This window comes from Mobula birostris, chromosome 12 (assembly GCF_030028105.1).
Source record: "Mobula birostris isolate sMobBir1 chromosome 12, sMobBir1.hap1, whole genome shotgun sequence".
Lineage (NCBI taxonomy): Eukaryota > Metazoa > Chordata > Chondrichthyes > Myliobatiformes > Myliobatidae > Mobula > Mobula birostris.
The window spans coordinates 52021443-52034708 of record NC_092381.1 but is presented as its reverse complement, the minus strand read 5'-3'; the positions used below and the strand labels follow the sequence as shown (position 1 = coordinate 52034708).

Sequence of the window (13266 nt, the reverse complement as noted above, 5' to 3'; positions counted from 1 at the left end):
AAAGCAGATACTGAGGGAAGATCTCACTGACAATGGAGGTTAAGTGCAATAGTAACCTCACATTGAGAGAAATATTCTGAGCTTTATGATCCTTCTGATACAAATCTAATGGCCCCCTGGAAATTAAATTGAAGAATCTCACAAACCAGCAGTATTGTTCCTTTGGCCATGTAAAACTAAAATGCTGTATAGGCCTTTTTAAAATATGTGTATTTTAAAGTCTCTGACTGTTTTAAATTATGCATTGGTTTTGATCTAAATATTTACATGTAATGAATGGTTAATCTCAGAGAATTTCAGAACTAGACAGTTTCTTAAATGGCTCTGAGATACCTTTGGAGTTAGAAATCTGCAGGGTAATTTTCTTCCAAGAACAAAACAAGTTTTGTGCATATGAAACGTAACTCTGTTAAGATTTTGCATGTAATCTTATTCTCAGCAATATAGGCTCTTTCTAATTGTTTCATAATAATAGTATCAGTTATTCTTTTGCACCAATGAGTGAGTGTAACCAAGTTAATTGTCGGTTACAGTCTATGAATATGTTGATGGAAATTGAGAGATGTTTAAGTAAAATAGGGACTGTATAGCAGGGTTTAACAATGGAAGATAGATCCATGGTATCCTTTTGGAAGAGTAACTGACATTGTGGAATCATTGCTGTGTGCGCACAAAGCTGCAATCTTAAAAACAAAATTACTGCTCAATTGTCAAGGTTGGTTATTTTATATAAAAAAAAGTTGTTTTTTTTTTTGTAGGTTTGAAAGAAATAACCAAATCCAAAAGTGGAAGAACTTAAGAGGATTGGTAGAACCAGAAGATGATATTGACACAATATGATCACCAGGGTTTTGAACAATAATAACTAGTTTGAAAAAGAACATAAATGAACTGTAATCCTCATACTCTGCCGGAGTTAATCTTGGTGAACTTCATTTTTCTCAGTTAGTTGCAGAACTATCAAATTGTAGTGTATTTACACAGCTCTGTAAATGAGTAGGGTATGCCTTGTTAATCTGGCTGTGGCAATACATACAAGTCATACCTCACCTTGTTGGTTCATCCATTTGATGTATGCTTATTTTTGTTTATGTATTGTGCTCCTGCATGTCTTGCATTGGTAGACCAGTTTCATGAATGGAATATTTCGTACTGCAATTTTCATTCAGTTGTATATTTTTAAAAAGTGGTTAGCAAAATATGTAATTGAGAGTTATTGATATTTAGTTTGTGGATGCTGAGACTGGAAACCCCCTTTATAGTACTCTTCACTGGCTGTAAACCACTAGAGGACCTCAACTAACTTTTACTTTTTATGGGGAGCAAAATAATGCCTTCGTCATAGTTCAGTGGAAAATCATGTCTAGTGGTTACTGTCAGAAACTAGGTACAGTCTGAAAGCTGAGGTTTCAAGGAACATCTTTTTGTAGACACGGAACAGTTTATCATTGTGTGAATGGGTTTAAACCTCGTATTCTGTGTCTGAGATTTACATTTATGAGAAGATTAGAAATTTGTTGAAATAGCTGATGAAGATTAAATGTATTATTTAATATGCAAGCCTTCAATTTTATTTTAAGCACTGAAGAACTGCTATCATAGTAAGTTTGCATAGTGAATGTAAAAGATTATAAAAAATAAAGTTTGTGTCCCAATTTTCAGTCATTGAAGATCACTAAGCATCTGCAATCCAAATTAAGACATACTCAACAGGTCAAGCAGCAACTGAAGAAAGAAAAAAAGTGTTTCTCTTCACAGATGCTGTGTGACCTGTTCAATATTTTCAGTATTAGTAGTCTTTTAATCTCCATTTTCAGTGGCTAATGAAGCAGGTATAGTGGTGCATCTACCAACTAATTTGCATCCACAGGTAATTTGCAGTTTAGATTAATCTTTAATATTTATCACCACCAGTACCATACTCAGTTTAAATATATTTGATTAGTTGAGAGATTCTGTAAGATATGAACTATATTATAAATTTTCACTGTCTTTTTTATCTTCACTAATTGAGGAAAAGGGTTTTTACTGATATTGGTTATAGCAGAGCATGAGAATCTTTATTTAATTTCACTTTTTAATAGAACTATTGTATTGGTCACAGTGAGCTGAAGTTAGATCAGAATGTGACATCTAAACCACTAATGTGACAGGAAGTGGTAAGATTATTAAAGAAAGCATGTGTTTTATGTTAGAATTTTAATATACTCAAGATAATTGTACTTTGCAAGTATGCATGCCTACCATATTCTGACATCAAAATCAAAGATATTATTTCCTGCTGATGTTCCTGATCTCAGCATCTTTGCCTCTCACCAAGAGGAGCTGATGTGTAAGCAAACAATTATTAAATAATTTTTCTGCTGTTATTTTGAATTTACCTTATTAAATGTATTTAAATGACTTCCCTATAGGATAATTTAACAATAATTCAAAAGGTACAAAGTGGGATGAATGTCACTGATATTATTAACATTTAGCAATATTTAAGGAGATCTTAACATTTTGTTACTTTTATGCTATATATAATGCAATGCGAATTAATCTTAAAACCAAAGAAAAAACTGGGTACTTCTGATCCAAGGTTAGAAATTACATACATTCCAATTGTCCCTTAATTGACCTTGTGAATATATAGGCCAAAACCTTTCTTCTTGGTAGCCAGTCAGGCCAATGTGTTCCCTTGTTTAAAATTAATTTTACATCCCTTTTCGAGCATTAAATCATGTTATTTCTTTCAGAAAGTTGGCATAACTTACAGACTTTCCATTGTTAATTTTGAATGATTTTGCAAGGTTGCCTACAACAGAAGGTTTGTTGAAAAGGCATAACGAAAGCAAGCATTTATATGCTTCTCCTGTCCTTGGGAGCATCCCAGAATGCTTCACTCACTGAACTATATTTTAGTTACTTGAATACATGTGACAACTGATTCGCGCACAGTAAAGTCCTGCAGATGACAATGAGATGGAATAGCTATAAATATTGTTGCTTGAAAGATTTATTGGCAAGAATAGCTCCATGTTCTTTACTTAACAAAGAACTTAGAATGTTGATTTAAGTGGGCAGATAGCTTGATTTAATATCTCAAATAAATGACTGCCCTTTTGATAATATACTGAAGTGAATTGTGAGAGGGATTTTATGTGCAAGTGTTAGCATTGGATTTAAACTTGCAAGTTTCTCACACTAAAGCAATATTCCCATGACTTAGATCAGCTCAAACTTAATAGAATAAATAGAATTATCTAAAAGAAAAGCAGGTTTAGAACATGTAGCAGGAATTTTCATACGGTGATAAAGATACACACGTGGATTTCTTGTCCTTCTAGCTTCTATTGGATGTGTTCTGTTTGTACAATGTCTAGAGACCGTTAATGTTAACTCGATTATGTCTTTTTTATTAATTTATGGAGACCTGGTGTACTCAAATTGCTTTTGTACTAGGATTTGTGATTTTGGCTCTTGCTTCTCTATCTTAAAATTATTTCCTAATAAATCAAAGGCTGCTTTTCATAAATTAGGTTTTAATTGAGCAGCATTCTGGAGGTATTTTGGCAATCACCCAGTTTATAAAATTATTGTGTGTTTGCTAGGCTAAAGGCTACGTTAATATGGGAAAGATCTTTATTTTTGCAAGGTCCATCAAAGCCAATCAAAGTTCTTTATGTACCATGCTGCCAAAATACATATTGTATTCAGTAACATGTGCATCTATGTGCTGCTGGATCAGATTATCAGCCTTTAAACATGGGGGAGCGGTGGTGTTGTTCTAGGTTGTGTGGGTACACTGTCATGTACGTGGATGGAACTACTGCTGTCCTTGCTCTTTGTGGAGTAATGAAGAATGCAAACTCTTAGTATAGTGTGTTGGATCTTTGTATTGTTGACAATTGGAAACTATGAAATGTCTTGTTCACTTTTGCCTCTGAACATGTAACATAACAGTGCTGTAGCTGTCTCTCAAGGGAGTTGGAGGTCTCCACTGACTACACTAGCAATGAATTTCCATATCCCACTCCTCTAAAACCTTGATCTTTAGTGAAAAGATGCTTTGTCCTAAAATGGTAATCTAAGAAAATAAAACACAGCAGTTTTAAGATTTTGAGTAACTTATTAAAACATTGTGGTGGAAACCTGGTGATTTTAGTTTATAAAAATTCCATGTCTAATGTATAGTTTGGCAGAGTCTTATCTCACAGATGGAACAGGTTTCCAGTGTTCCATCTCTACAGAGCAGAAGGCCCTCACCGAAGGCTGGCTGCCTATTACTCTTCCCATTTTTACAAAAATTTGTTTCAGCTGAGTGTATATGGGTGTTATAATTACAATTTCTCCAATTGTCCATGCAACCTGCCAGCATTAAATAAGTACAGGATTGTTTACTGTGAACAAAGGGATAGGGTTAAGGCCTGATTGGATGATGTTTTCGTTAGACTGGTCGAGGTTTCCCTATTATGCTTGGCATAGGCTAATGCCTGCCATCTCCTGAATGCTGCTATTTGATTTCATTATTTCTGCTATTATGCTCAAGTTTGCAGTTTCCCTATTTGCATTACTAAACCAGTAAAGATATGTAATTCCTTTGCATATCCCTTTTTCGCTATTAATTTGAAATTCTGTGGTTGCTTGCTACAAACTATGTACAGAAACTTTGCATTGACTGGGGACTAAACCTGGTAACCTGTGACCCATTTGGTTTAGTACTGCATCTGTTGATGCATTTATATAGTGAACTATTGGGGCATTCTAACTACCTTATTCCGGCAGTTTTGTGATCCCAGGTTGCTATCTGTGCAACATTCAGTGCAGCCACGTGTGTTGTGTTAATCTTGTACTGAGTGAATCACATTGGGTTCACTCTGCTCTCTGATTGGTATTGCTAGATTGTTCAGCTACTCCTAATAATTTAAGAATCCTTCCTGTGAAGGCTGAGTTTATGAAATGTGCAATGGCAAGTTCTTCCATATGGGACCTCCATATTAAAGGGATGCATCCATTTTAAATATATGTCATCATTTATGGAAATAAATAATGTTGGGACTACATATAAAGTGCCAGAAAATTCCAGGCTTTACAGTAAAAGTCTAATGGACAACGTTAAAACAGTAAAGCATGAAACATTGAGTGTGTGACTGTGACTGGACGATACATTCCTTGATGCATAAGTGAATATGAAGAGGCTAGCTCACTTTATCACTCTAGGCCATCCTCTCCAGAAGCTGGCACTTAGGATTGTCACCTTAATTGATTGTTTTCTAGATTTTACCAAAAGTTATTTTCTAATATCTTCAATTTCTTTTTAAACTATGGCATTATGATTTTTCTCTCAAATGGAGGGTTTCTGCATAATCCAGTAGTGTAGTGACCCCAGATGGATTTGCTATTCAGACAAAACATTTCTTATTGAACCATTTAACTGAGACTTTTTAGGATTTATGAAGTTAAATCTAATTGAGGGAATGGAATACCAGGTATCTGGCACAAACAGAAACTGGAATTTATTAATCTGTTTCTTGTTTACATAATGTCACATTTTCACATAACCCAGAGTCCTTTTACTCAGTCTCGCGGCTCTCCTTATATCAGGGTACGTTCCAAGCTTGAAATAGTCGGGCCACTGGCACATGGTGGTGCCAAGGTTTGAGGAAAGATCTGGCTCCGACTGATCCCCTTAGCTTTGAAAACTTGAATGACTAGTACTCTACTTGAGTGGATTTATAAACAAATTTAACATAAGGAATAAAAATTAGTTGGAAAAATGGAATTCCTAAATGTATTTTAAGTACTTAAATATGTCAGGAAGAAGCTGTTTGTGTAGAAGGGCAAACTTGAAAGGTGTGATCAGTGAGAAGGAGTAATGAGGGGAGTGACTGGGAGGGGCATGATCCAGTCATTAAGAAAGCATTGAACAAGGAATGGGTGCTTATGAGAAATGTGTGCCATTCTTCATTGGTTCTTTGTATAACATAAGCTGACAGGTCTCTTTTTCACTCAGACCTTTAGGTTGACTATCAGAAAATAAATCATAATTATAGGAATAAAATTCTGCTATCAATAACCCATCAACAGTTACATGACTGGTATTTTTCTTTGGAAATTACTTAAAAAGACAATTTATGAACAGAGATTTGACTTTGTGGCTTGATTTGGATAATTTTCTCTGCAGCTGTGCTAGATTCAACAATGTTTCTCTTACAGGTTGATAATAAATTAAATTTAGTTTGGCTGTGAAAACCAGCACTAAATGAAGGAATGGTTGTCAGTGCTGCAGGACTTGGAATTAATCATCTTTAATTTACCAATGTGCTGATTATTTATTTAGCAAAATCCTGTACTTATTTTTCACTGAATGCACTCATTTCTGCAAGTTCTGTGTCTTGTTGCTTTCTGTTCTCATTCTTTAAACATTCATTGAAGGGTTAAACACATATTGGGTCAGGCAGTCTAATTCCCCTTTATTTATCATAAAATCACAACGGCATACAGTTAATTTCAGCACTGTAATTTGGAAGTGCATTCTGGGCTGAGAAGGACTGTAACATGAGGAAATGTTTTAAAGGCTAATCATGAAAAGAAAGGGGTCTTTCATAGCCCATATGATGCTTCTGTCAGAGCTGTAGCCAGATAATGATTCAGTAATAATGGGACATTGTGCATATTTCAACTGAGTACAGCAGAGCAAATGAACGGATGTTGCTATTTTTCCAAACTATGCTGCATGTCTCTAAGGCACTCTCATGGCACTGAAGAAAGACCCTGGGACTGGATTTATTGTGTACAGTTCCTTCGATTGTATTTGCACGTTTTTGGTCTGTTAGCATTAGTTCTTTAAACATCTGTTTCACGTAGCTTTACGGAGCCATATCTTCCCATATGTTCTGGGAATGTTACCAAAAGTGAGCTTGTAGCTTGACCCCTTTTCCCAACCCCCAACACAGCTTGGTACCAGAGGGAGCAATTGCACAGTGCTATGTATTTTGAAAAAAGATAGAAAAAGGCAAGTAGTATGAACCGCAGCTCATTTATTTCAGAAGAAAGAAGTATTTTCTTTGTTGTTTTTTTCTCGTTTAAGGTCATGTTATTTGATGATTTTTAAAAATAAAAGTAGCAACTTAATGGAGGTTTTTATTTGTTCAAAGGTAAATTTTAAAACATACATTTTTGCTAGAACTTAAGCTGCAAAGTTTGTGATATCTCACTTTGCAATTTACTGTCATTGTAAAATGAATTACTTTTCACAGTGGTCTTTAAGCTGTGCAAAATGTCTCTGCATGATTGACTTTTCAGAGCTTTAAGTTTTAATAACTACGTAATCTATCTCAAAAATAATATTTAGTGAAGTTTTGCATGGGAAATAAAACCAGTTTTTCCTCTATGTGAAGTGCTGATTTTATGAATATTTAAAAAAATTAAAATAAGGATGATGCATGAACACTCATCATGGTGTTCATATATACCTGTTGATAGCATCTTAGAGGAACACCAGAACATAAATTACATGCTCAGTGTCTGTAGTGCATAAACATTCTTCATTTCTGTAGATTCTAATACGGTCAACTGAACCATCCTCGTTCAGTTCCTCTAGTCAATTGCCTATGTCGGTGGGCCTGCCCCTTGGAAAGAAAGTTCCTGCAACATCTGCTGACTTGGAATCAGCTTCCACATATAAACAAAGAAAGAAAAAGTCCATTTCCTTTGCACCTTCACAGCCTTAAGGACTTTTGAAGTTGAATCACCATTGTAATGAAGGAACCTTAGCAGCCAATTTGTGTACAGCAAGCTCCTGTAAATAGCAATGTGATAATCAGAATCAGAATCATGTTTAATATCATCGGCAGATAAGATAAAGATCAGATAATGTTTTTATAGCATTATTTGAAGGAAAAATATTGGCCTGAACACAGTTTAATCAAGCTGTTCTTTGAACTTGAGTTCGAGGATCTTATGTGTTCACCTAAGAGGCCAGAAAGAGCTTTCGCTTAATTCAAGATGGAATTTCATTGGCATACGCATAAATGGAATTGAACTCTATTATCAGCCTTCAAACCCTTTACTGCTCCTGTCTGTTAGATCACTTACTATCATTCATTTGTAAATAAATTGCAACATCCTTCGGATAAATTGGAGAAAGGAAACGAAAGCTCCAGTTTCAATCTACTTAAAACTCAGTATCCTCATCCTTGGACATAGGGTCTGACTCAATCAGATTGCTTTTGACCCTAATGTAGGGGTTCCCAACTTTTTTATGTCACGGAGCCTTACCATTAACTGGTAACTGGTGTGTGGACCCCAGGTTTGGTACCTCTCCCTCAATATATTTTCACCCCAAAGCTCTGCTCTTGAATTTTGTTACCTGTATAAACTGTGTAATATCACCTACTTTCATCCCTACTTGTACCCGTCTTTTGTTGAATACAAAAATAATGCCATGATCACAAATAAACTCAATTACCTTAAGTCTCTGTGGCTGCATCTTAATTTTTACAGTCTCACTAATCAATCACCCCTTTCATTGCTTATCAACATTGCTTCTCTATATTTAGAAATGTACATAACCTGAAAGTGCCCACAACTCCTGGCTCATCTGACTCCAGCTACATGTGAATCCCCTTACTGCCCACCAGTTGAGAGCATGTCTTCTGCCAGAGGATGTCTTCTGCCATCTTCTAGACTATCTTTCTGAAAATGGGGTAGCAATGCAGCTTCTCCTAACCACAGTATGAACAATGTGGACAAAGTCAAATGAGAGGAACTAAGAATTTGCTAATAGTGTTGCGTGTTCAAGTTGGCAAGCCAAAGCAACTTTTAACAAGGCTACTCTTTTTTTCTCAAAGAAAATCTATATTGTGATAAATCCTGTGATTGCAGTAAGATTATTTGCATATTTTACAAAAAAGAACCTGGTTACATGATCAACTTGAAAAAAGTCTGCTATGAAGGGGCCACTGAACAGGATCGATTAAAAACTACAGAAAGTTTTAAACTCTGCCAGCTCTATCATGGGCACTAGCTTCTCCTCCATCGAGGGCATCTTCAAAGGGCAATGCTGCAAAAAGGTGGCACTCATCATTAAGGACCCCTATCACCCAGGACATGCCCTCTTCTTATTGCTACTATCAAGGAGGAGGTAGAGGAGCTGGAAGACACACACCCAAAGTTCCAGGATCTGCTTCTTCCCCTCTGCCATCAGACTTCTGAATGGGCAATGAACCCATGAACACTACCTCCATATTTTTTGTTCTCTTTTTGTGCTACTTATTTACTTTATTTTATATACTTATTGTAATTTATAATGTTTTTATTGTTATGTTTTGCAGTGTACTACAGCAAATTTCATGCTATACGCCAGTAATATTAAGCCTGATTCTGATTCAAAAAAAATGCTTAAGAACAATGTGCAGAATGCAATGCATTCATTTCCTTCCAAGTGGAATATGATGTTCATATCTTAAAACCATTCTCTCAGTTTACAAAGAACTACATATGAAGAAACAAATTATTGTGAGGGGTAGCTCACTTTGCCCTTTGTGCCTCCTCTGTCATTCAATATAGTCACGTTTAACTGATTGTAAACTCAACTCATATACAAGTGTCAAATCGAAAAGGTGAATAGGCAGCCTGACTTCCAACAAAAAAATTGTGAAGATTGCCTGGTAAAAATTACAGTCCAAAAAAGTAATACGTTAATTGAAGTAACTTTTTCTTTCAAGCTTGACACCAGCACTTAACTAACAAACTGTATGTGAAGATTTGGATTTGAATATTGATGATTGGTAGGATTGATCTGCACGAAATGTTAACCTCCTCTCGTACTACAGTCTGACATATCCTGTCATCAGACTCCGAATTAATGTACAGTATCATGACTCCATCATTAACAAAGCTCAGGAAAGACCAACCACCAGCCCTCCCAACCCCCCACACCCCACCATCCCCCATCACCAGTTAGAACACACCCAGTCCTTTTTGTATGGCTTTCAAAGACATTAGTTTTGTTTTAATACATTGAATCATTAGGCGTGAAATTCTCATTGGGGAAAAATAATGGATGTTGAATGGAGAACAGTTTTAAACACTGGAAGCACACACGGTGTTAAATGAAGTAAGGTAACATTTAGAAATAAATTAGAGACAAGCAGGCTTCCAACATAATTTATATCCAAAATTCAAGATTTGAAATGCTTTCCTGCAGTTTACTACAGACCTCCTGCACTGGTATAAATAACACTGGGGGTCTGGTATTTCTTTTATAAATATACTTTTCATCTGCAGTTTTATACAAAACCTGAAACTACACAGAGACTGATGAAATCTATAATCCATTCAGTGGGAGGCAAGAAAAGAATTTTCTCTTTCAATAAAAGTCTCTGGCTGTGGGGGAGCTGGGGGTGGGGAGGTGGGTTTGTTGGGGGTGGGGTGTGGGGGTAGGATTATTTTAACCTGAAGGCAGAGTTTAAAAGAAATGGGGAGGCTAGGTAGGGTTTATGGTCTACATGCTGTGAGGGAGTTGTAAAAAGATAAGGGGATATGTCTTGAAGTTTTTCTGTTATGCATGAACAAAGAATAAGACAATGGGATATTTATTAGAACTTTGATTTAGTGCTGAAAGCTGCTCTCTGACCTGAAAGAAATTTGTGTTCACAGTCTAAAAGGCTTCGTGGGGAAAGACCAAAGTGATGCAAGCCATCTGCATTGGGCTCCATGCCAGTCGTTTGCCAGTATGCTTAGGCCACCTGGCTCAATACACAGCCAAGTATGCCAGTGACTAGCCAGCCTCACCCCTCGGGCCGCTGGCTTAAATCTCTTTTGAAATGCAAGGAGCCAGAAACTGTGCTCAAACTCTCCCTTGCCGACATCTTTGTCTGTTGGTAGACAGACTGTGTAGTCATGAGCAGCAGACAGTAAGCTGGTCTCACTCTGAGTGAACTCATTCTTTGTCTGTGGAAGAATTCAATATTGGTACATTGTCCCTATACTATCACCTGGACCATGGGACTGGCAGAGAGCAATAGGCAGAAGACGGTACCATTTGCTGTGATAAAGGAGATGTTGAATGATTACAGGCTGAATGCCAGCTGCTTTGAATCCCAGTTGACTTGTTAACTCTTTAGGACTTCAGCACTCTGTAACATCTTGTTTCTTTACATGCTTAAAAAAATGGGAAAAATGTATTTTTTAAGCAGATGTAAAGGTAGTTTATTTATTTTCTATCTTATGTGAACTTTATATTTAAAAAGGCATCACACCTCAAGTAAGCTCTAAATTTGTTTGCTTTGTAAGTTTTTGTTCTGAAGAACAATTATGTTATTTGATAGGAATCCTTAAGTACCTTCAGTACAATTTAAAATAGGAATGCAATTTGTAGGTAATGTTATCATGATTATATATTGATTGCTATGATTCTGTGACATTGTTACAGTAATAGTAATGACAATTCTTTCATACTCATTGCAGGCCCTTTGTCCTGAAAATAAATGCAGAATAATTTGCACACAAGATTAAAAAAATTTCTGTCATTTTGGAACTGGGCAGAAAGTATGATGGAAGGAGGAGAGGGGTGCTTCACAAACTGATAAACGTAGGGAGGGAATTTTTTTCTTTTCAGCATTAAATTGCACCAGTTTTCTCAGGTCAGTAGCTCTGATTCTAGACAAGCATTACACATTTTTACTGTCTAGCCTAAAGTTCAGGTCTACTGCTCAAGAGAGAGCTCTAAGCATGCATAAAGGGAGGACCCTTTTCACCAGATAAATTTTAGAGCCTTGAAATTTCAGTTGATTGCTATGGGAATTATTTACACAAAATGGCCAAGCACCTGCTTCTTTTGCATAGCTTATTGATTATTGGGGTTGGAATTTTCAGGATGGATGGGATGCTGGAATCTAGCAAGCTGGAGTGCAGTTGGCAAAGATATAACTTTGAGTTGTATTATAAATTTGGTTAGGTTGTCATTTTCTTAATTTGCTGCCTTATGGAACGGTAAAATGGGTTAGACAAGCTATACCTGCAGATTTAAGATCTTTGCATCTTTGGCATTTCAGAGGGAATATTGGGCAACCCAGCAGAGATGATCAATCTCATATTTAAATGAGATGACATAAATAAAATAGGGTAGAGGAAATGACTAATTCCCTTCAAATAGATTTTGTTTCTATGTGGGAGATATCTCAGTAGGAAGCCCTGATTCAGATTAGTTTATTGTCATATACATTGGGGCAGAAGCTCCTTTCCTCTATTTTGTGTGTGTTCCACAAAAAATGTGGTGTAGAGAATTAGCACATTTATACAAATACGTAGAAATAAGAGTAGACTATTTGTCCTATCTGGTATGTTTACTCATTAGCTGACATAAAGGCTGACTTATATCCCAAACCCCATATCTCTTAACTCATGTGATTAATTGAAGATTAATTAAGATTAACAATTGATAGAAAAACTGATAATTGATCTTTATGAAGGAGGGCTCTGAACTTCTACCACCCTATTGTTTGTATGATGCAAGAAACAGTTTTTAAATTACTTACAAGAAGAATTAATTCCCAAAGGCTTCTTGAGCAATTTATGCACTCAATTTGAGACTGCACTGAATTTACAGTCTATAAAATTTCAAAATTAATCAATATGGGATTTTGCCCATCAGAAATTCTCACACGTTTTCATTTTGGAGTCAGTTTGGGCCCAGACTTGGAATTGATACTACACGAGTTCTCCAGCATTGGCAGGATTCCCAATCTGCTGGAAGGGCTAATCATAAATTTAGGCAAACTCATTGCACGTTTTAATGTGGGAGTCAGAAAGTTCCACCAAGGCTAGATTGTTTTAAAAAGTCTGAAGCTGAAAATTATTCCAATCTATCTTGATAAACTTCTTTCTTTGCAACACACACAAAATGCTGGAGGAACTCAGCAGGCCAGGCAGCATCTATGGAAAAAAGTATTAATTTAATGTGGATGCCACTGACAATGGTATTATGGTTAAGTTCCTAGACTTTCATCCAGAGAATTTTGAATTGAATGGTTTGGTAAAGCATTTCAGGGACAGCGACAGCACATTGTCAAGCACATTGACGGCTACACTGAGTGAGGGTGAATTCTTTCTCTTAAGAAGGTTAGTTGATTGTTTTTAGGTTCATGGTTTACATTGTACTAAATATGCTTAATTATTTGAATTTAAATTTCTAGTTTTTGTAATATGAGCACATCTCTGGATCAATACTTCCATCCTCAAGATGCTAACTCAGTTATGTAACAAACATAGCCACTG

At 36.1% G+C, this 13266-nt stretch overlaps 1 protein-coding gene across 8 annotated transcripts in view; it reads left to right on the top strand.

The window, feature by feature from the left end:
* The window catches only part of nfia (nuclear factor I/A), a 584092-nt gene that overhangs the window by 202734 nt on the left and 368092 nt on the right, over positions 1-13266 (top strand). The window contains exon 3 of one of the 8 annotated variants that reach the window (XM_072273796.1): positions 759-2363. The exons of the other annotated variants lie outside the window; for them this stretch is intronic. Within the exon in view, the coding sequence (XP_072129897.1) occupies positions 759-799 (41 nt within the window). The 3' untranslated portion in view covers positions 800-2363. Of the gene's footprint in view, positions 1-758; positions 2364-13266 lie in introns of those variants that run through there. 8 annotated transcript variants of the gene reach the window in all.